The following is a 5,808-nucleotide window of genomic DNA, read 5'->3' on the forward strand; positions in this document are numbered from 1 at the left end:
GGCGTAGGGCAGGCAGGCAGGCAGCACCCCCGCGGCGGGCAGGGCGGGCAGCAGGGCGGCTCGGTTCCCGCCGCCGTTGCCATCCCGTCCGGCGGGGCGGGGTTTTCCCATGGCCGGCCCGGAGCGGGGTAAAAGCCGGGAGCCGGGAGCGCCTCTGGCACGTGCTCCGGCGCAGGGGGGGAGGAGGAGGAGCGGGTGAGGCGGGGGGGAGGACGAGGCGGGGTGGGAAGAGAGCGAGCGGCGGGGCCGCGTCCCGGGGGCGGGAAGGCACGAGCGCCGCAGCCCGCCGCCTCCCGCCTGATTGACAGCGGGGGCGGCCGCCAGCCAATAGGCAGCGAGAGCCGCCGGCAGTCCCGTTCCCCCCCCCGCCGCCCATTGGCCTCGCGTGCCGCGCCAGCCGCCGCCGCCGCCGCTCTCCCCCAGCTTTCCTCCCCCCGCCGCCCCGGGGATCCGCACCCCCGCCGCTGCCGCCAGAACGGGTGTCACCAGCAGTGCACGGCCACCCTGCGGGGCTCGCTGCCGGTGCGGTGGTGCTGCTCGGGGCAGCGTTAAAGGGGGGCGGGGGGGACCGAGGTGCGCGGGTGACGCTCCCGGTGTGGGGGGTGAGTGGCGGTGCCTGGTGAAGTCCCCGGTGGGGGGAACGGCAGTGCACACGATGGGGTTGGAGGGGGCGAGCGACGGTGCTCGGTGCGGCTCCGGTAGGGAGAGCGACTGTGCCCGATGGAGCCCCCGGTAGAGGGGGTGAGCGGCGGTGCCCGGTGCAGCTCCCACCGAGAAGGGGACCGGCGATGCCCGGTGCAGCCCCCGGTGTGGGGGTTGAGCAGCGGTGCCCGATGCAGCCCCCGGTAGAGGGTTTTGAGCAGTGGTGCCCGGTGCAGCCCCCGGGAGAGGGGTTTGAGCAGTGGTGCCCGGTGCAGCCCCCGGTTGCGGGGATTTGAGCAGTGGTGCCCAGTGCAGACCCCAGTTACAGGGGTGAACGGCGGTGCCCGGTGCAGCCCTCCTGTGCAGGGGTGACCGACAATGCCCGATACAACCCTGGTGCAGGGTGACCGGCGGTGCCCGGGGCAGCTCTTAGGGAAAAAACCTTCGCTGCCCGGGGCAATCCCCAGTGGCCGGGAGGGGGTTGAACCAGCGGTGCCCGGGGCAGCCCCGCCCGTTGTGTTCCCCCCCCTGCCGCTCCCCCTCCTCCTTTCACCCGCCCCCACGTGGCCTCGCGCGCTCTGGTGGGGACGGGAGACGGCAGAGAGGGGGTGAGTGGGGGCGTGCCGGGGCGCGTGACGGACAGCCAGCGTCGGCAGCCACCAATGAGCGAGCGAGCTGCCGCGCGGCCGGGTGCGGGCTGTCCGCCGATTGGTTACCGCGAGTGTGGGAACGTCCGCGGCGGCGGTTTCACACGAATGAGGAGCCGCCGGCGGCTATAAAAGGCGGGGGGGCGCTGACCGCCGCCACTTGCCGGCTCCGCCGCCGCTGCCGCCGCCACACGCGCCCCGCGCCTGCCGCACGCGCGCGCCCGCCCGCCTGCCACCGTCACCACTGCCACTGTCACCACTGTTTCCCACCACTTCCCCCTCCCCGCCATCACTACCCCGCACCATGCCCGCCGATACGGGCATGGAGAAACCGACCGCCTCACCCATCGCGGGGGCACCGGCCAACGCCAGCCACACACCGGATAAACCCCGGAGCGCCAGCGAGCACCGGAAGGTAAATGGCGGGTGCCTGTTGGGGAGCAGCAACGGAGGCGTTGGATGGCGGCGAGTCCGCGGCCGTGCTGAGGTCGGTGTTGGGGTTAGGGGGTGGGGGCATTGTGTGTGTTTGTGTAACGGGGATGGGGATCGGTACTGGGGTGATCGAGGGGCGCTCACCGGTTCCCTTCTCCCCGCAGTCCTCCAAACCTATCATGGAGAAACGGCGCCGGGCACGGATCAATGAGAGCTTGGGGCAGCTGAAGACCCTCATCTTGGATGCGCTCAAGAAGGATGTAAGTGGGGCTGCGAGACGAGGAAGGGGCTCCAGGGTGGGGGCTGCCGGACGAGGAAGGGGCACCGGCGTGGGGGCTGCGGGACGAGGAAGGGGCTCCGGGGTGGGGGCTGCGGGCTGCGAGGCTGTCTGGCCTCGGGCAGCCCTGACAGCACCGCTCTCCTCCCGCAGAGCTCTCGGCACTCCAAGCTGGAGAAGGCAGACATCCTGGAGATGACCGTCAAGCACCTCCGAAACCTCCAGCGGGTGCAGATGACAGGTAAGCGCGACCTGCCCGACACGGATATGGCTTCCAGGGTTAGGAGTTGGGGACGGCGGAGCAGGGTCTGGGCTGTTAACCTGCTGCTCACCTCCTACCCACTTTTGCTCTCCAGCTGCTCTCAGCGCCGACCCCACCGTCCTTGGCAAGTATCGAGCTGGGTTCAACGAGTGCATGAACGAGGTGACACGGTTCCTGTCCACCTGCGAAGGGGTCAACACCGACGTGCGCACCCGCCTGCTCAGTCACCTCTCGGCTTGTCTGGGTCAGATCGTGGCCATGAACTACCTGCCGCCTCCACCGCCTCCACCGCCACCTTCCAGCCAGCCTGCACATCTGGCACAGCAACCTCTGCACGTCCAGATGCCCCCTGCAGCAGCCGGGGCCGTGCCCGTGCCCTGCAAACTGAACCCTGCTGAAGCTTTGTCCCCCAAGGTCTACGGCGGCTTCCAGCTCGTCCCTGCTACCGACGGCCAGTTTGCTTTCCTCATCCCAAACCCGGCTTTTCCTCCCAACTCTGGACCAGTTATTCCCCTCTATGCCAACGCCAACGTCCCGGCATCCACGGGCAGCAGCTCTGCCACCCCGTCGGCATCTCCGGTGCAGGGCTTGACATCATTTGGGGGCAGCATTGTTCCAGCGTCCCAGGCGGGAAGCCCCATCGGAGAGCGCAGTGAATCAGTCTGGAGGCCTTGGTGACTTGCCTAAAACCCAATTATTTTCTTCCCCCCACCCCTCTCTCTAAAACAACTCTTCTGTTGGCTCCGTTGTATGGAGCCCTGTTACCTTTTTTGTTCGTTTGTTTGTTTGTTTGGGTTTTTTTTGAAAAGCAGATTTAAAACCAGAAAGGAAAAAAAAAAAAAAAACAGTAAGAAAGGACTTTGCTATGAACCTGCTATTTATTATTTTCAGAGGTTGGGATCTCGACTTGTATTTTTACTCCTTTCAAATGCCTTTATTTGAGATACGTTTTTTAAAAAGGGAGAGAAAAAAAAAAAGGAGAAAAATAAAATAAATGAGAAATAGTTTTGTAACAAATATTCAAAAAAAAAAGTATAATGCCAAAGTTGTTTGTATCCTGTTTGTGTGTGTGTGCGTGCCTGTGATGAAGACTTCTAAGGAAAAAAGGAAAAGAAAAAAAATTACAGGTGTTTAAATAAATAAACTCTTTGAAATAGATTTAATATATATATTTTTTCCCCCCCTTTCATTTGATTTGGTTGGGATGAGCTCATCCTGTTGTGTGTGAGAAACAACAACAACAAAAAAAAGCTAGGAGTCAACTTTATGGCCTTAAATTAGGCTGTGAAAATTTGTTGGGGGGGTGGGGGGAAGAAAGGTGATGGGGTTTAGGGGGGGTGGTCGGTCTGGTGGTGTTAAATGTCTCCTGAGAGCTTTGCAAGTGTTGTGTTCCCACTTGGAAGAAAGGGATTCCTAAAACAAAAACCAAAACCCTCCTGGAACCTGAGGAAACAGATGCTGCTTGCTACCTGCTTGGAGAGCTCCTGGAATGATGCTGCTGTTCGGATTTCTTTCACCCCCACCCCTTCCCCTCTTTCCTTAGGGATTGCTGCTGTGTGTTGTGTGTGTGTGGGGGGGGTGGTGGTGGTGTGCTCAAAAGTTACTATCTCAGCCACAAAAGAGGCAAAAGAGTCTGTCCCTATTGTGAGGAGGGTAATTAGAAGGTATAAAGGGTCTCATCGAGTATGCAGCGGGCTCTTTGGGAAGTTGGGAACCCTATTGAAACGCCTGGGAACTGGGAGCCGAGGGTTAATGTGTGTCTTTTTTTTTCTCACCACTCTCATTGACAGGGCCAGATAGACTCTGATACTCAATGCTGTTGTAAATTCAATTGCCTGGCCTCACAATGCCCACCTCATAAAAGAGAATAACTCGGGGTTGTGGCTTTTTTTTTTTCCTGCCTTTTTTCCCCCCTTCTTTTTTTTCATTTTTTTTTTTTTTTTTTCCTTTCCTTTGGCTTTTTTTTTTTCCTTTCTTTTTTCTTCCACACCCCCTCCACCTTTTTTTTTTTTTTTTTTCCAGTAAGCAAGAGAGCTGAGGAAAAGACAGTTTTGCCACCCATTCTGACTCACCCCCACTACTTGAATCCTGGCCAAGTGGAAGCAATTGCAGCCTCACACGCAGAGAATTAACCACTTCCAATTGTCACCAATTAATAAGGCCATGGTGTGGAGAAAGACCATTAAAGAGTGAATGCAGGGTATGGAAAGGAAAGCTTTGTGTGCTTTGCTTCCCCAAATTTACGAGGTGGAGCTATGGTGTGATCTTGGGAGAGAAAAGGCAGCAGATGATGACATGTGTGCATACCAAAGCCACATCCAGAGGCATAACCTATCTTGACTGGCCTTCCTCCATCCTTGATCCCACGGGATGCCCACAGGCTGAGTCTCCTCCTGACCAACCCCCTGCCCCTTTTCCCTGAGCTGTGGAGTTTTTTTTCCTGGTGGCTGAGTCTAGCTGGGCTGGGTGGCAGCAGGACCAGCATTTCACTGTTCAGAGTATGACTTGGGTGTTTGCAGAAGATCCAATTAATCCCAACAGCCCCAAGGATGTTTCAGGATGGAAATGCAATTTCATCTTTTCAAGGGCTGGTTCTATCAGCAGGCAGGTTGCAGCTTCTGGGAGAATGTGGCATCGTGTGTGTGTGTGGCACACAGAAAGCAGATTATCCACTTCTGAAGGCTTTTTATAACCTTCCTGATATTTCAGCTACGGTTAGATCTAGGAGCACAAGCTGCTCAGAGCCTGGTACTGATCCAGGCCAGCAATTCCTCTGCACCAAAGCATGGGCAATCGATCAGTGGCTGAAAGTCCTCTGTCGCCCCACCAGCCCTAGGTATCCATTTGAATCAGGAGATTCCCAGGAGGTTTTGTTATGCAATCACTGACATAAAATCATGTTACAGCGATTCTCTTCCATCCCCCCACAGCCAGTTTACTACCCCTCCTCTTCTGTCTGTGGAAGGCTTGGAAGAGCAGATGAAAGCCTGCCTGTCGCCTGCCTGTAACTCCATCCCTCCCTGGGGCAACACCACGGCTCTGGGCTTGTCCCTCTTTGCCCAGTACCCCTCCAGATCTCCCTTGGATTCAGCAAATTTCTTTGCTTGACAAGGTGTAGCCAGGCCAAAAGTGAGACTGGCTGAGTTCAGGCACGGCTCAAAACCCTCTTGTGCTGAGTGGGTTTGGAATGATGGCAGCAGTGCAAACATGCCAGGCACCGAGGTGCTCCTCTGGGACCCTCACCTCCTGGCGCCAGAGGAACAGTCATTCACTGCTCTGCCTCTCAGCTGAGACTCTCAAATGCAAGTCACATAAAGGTATCACTGATATTTTACCCATCTCTTGCATCAAGTGTGGCCAGCAGGTTGAGGGAGGTGATTCTCCCCCTCTACTCCACTCTGGTAAGACTCCACCTGGAGTACTGCATCCAGTTCTGGAGCTTCTATTACAAGAAGGATCTGGAGGTGCTGGAAGGTGTTTAGGGAAGGGACATGAGGATAAGCAGAGGGCTGGAGCTGCTCTGCTATGGAGATAGACTGAGAGAGTTG

At 57.8% G+C, this 5,808-nt stretch overlaps 1 protein-coding gene across 1 annotated transcript; it reads left to right on the forward strand.

Moving 5' to 3' along the window:
* Positions 1-1,593: 1,593 nt before the first annotated feature.
* On the forward strand, positions 1,594-2,992 carry HES4 (hes family bHLH transcription factor 4). The gene is made up of 4 exons (XM_054394971.1): positions 1,594-1,704; positions 1,886-1,981; positions 2,152-2,239; positions 2,355-2,992. Exons 1-4 carry the CDS (start codon positions 1,594-1,596, stop codon positions 2,936-2,938), a joined length of 879 nt encoding a protein of 292 aa, XP_054250946.1. The 3' UTR covers positions 2,939-2,992.
* Positions 2,993-5,808: the final 2,816 nt, after the last annotated feature.

The sequence above is a fragment of the Indicator indicator genome, chromosome 32 (genome assembly GCF_027791375.1).
Source record: "Indicator indicator isolate 239-I01 chromosome 32, UM_Iind_1.1, whole genome shotgun sequence".
Lineage (NCBI taxonomy): Eukaryota > Metazoa > Chordata > Aves > Piciformes > Indicatoridae > Indicator > Indicator indicator.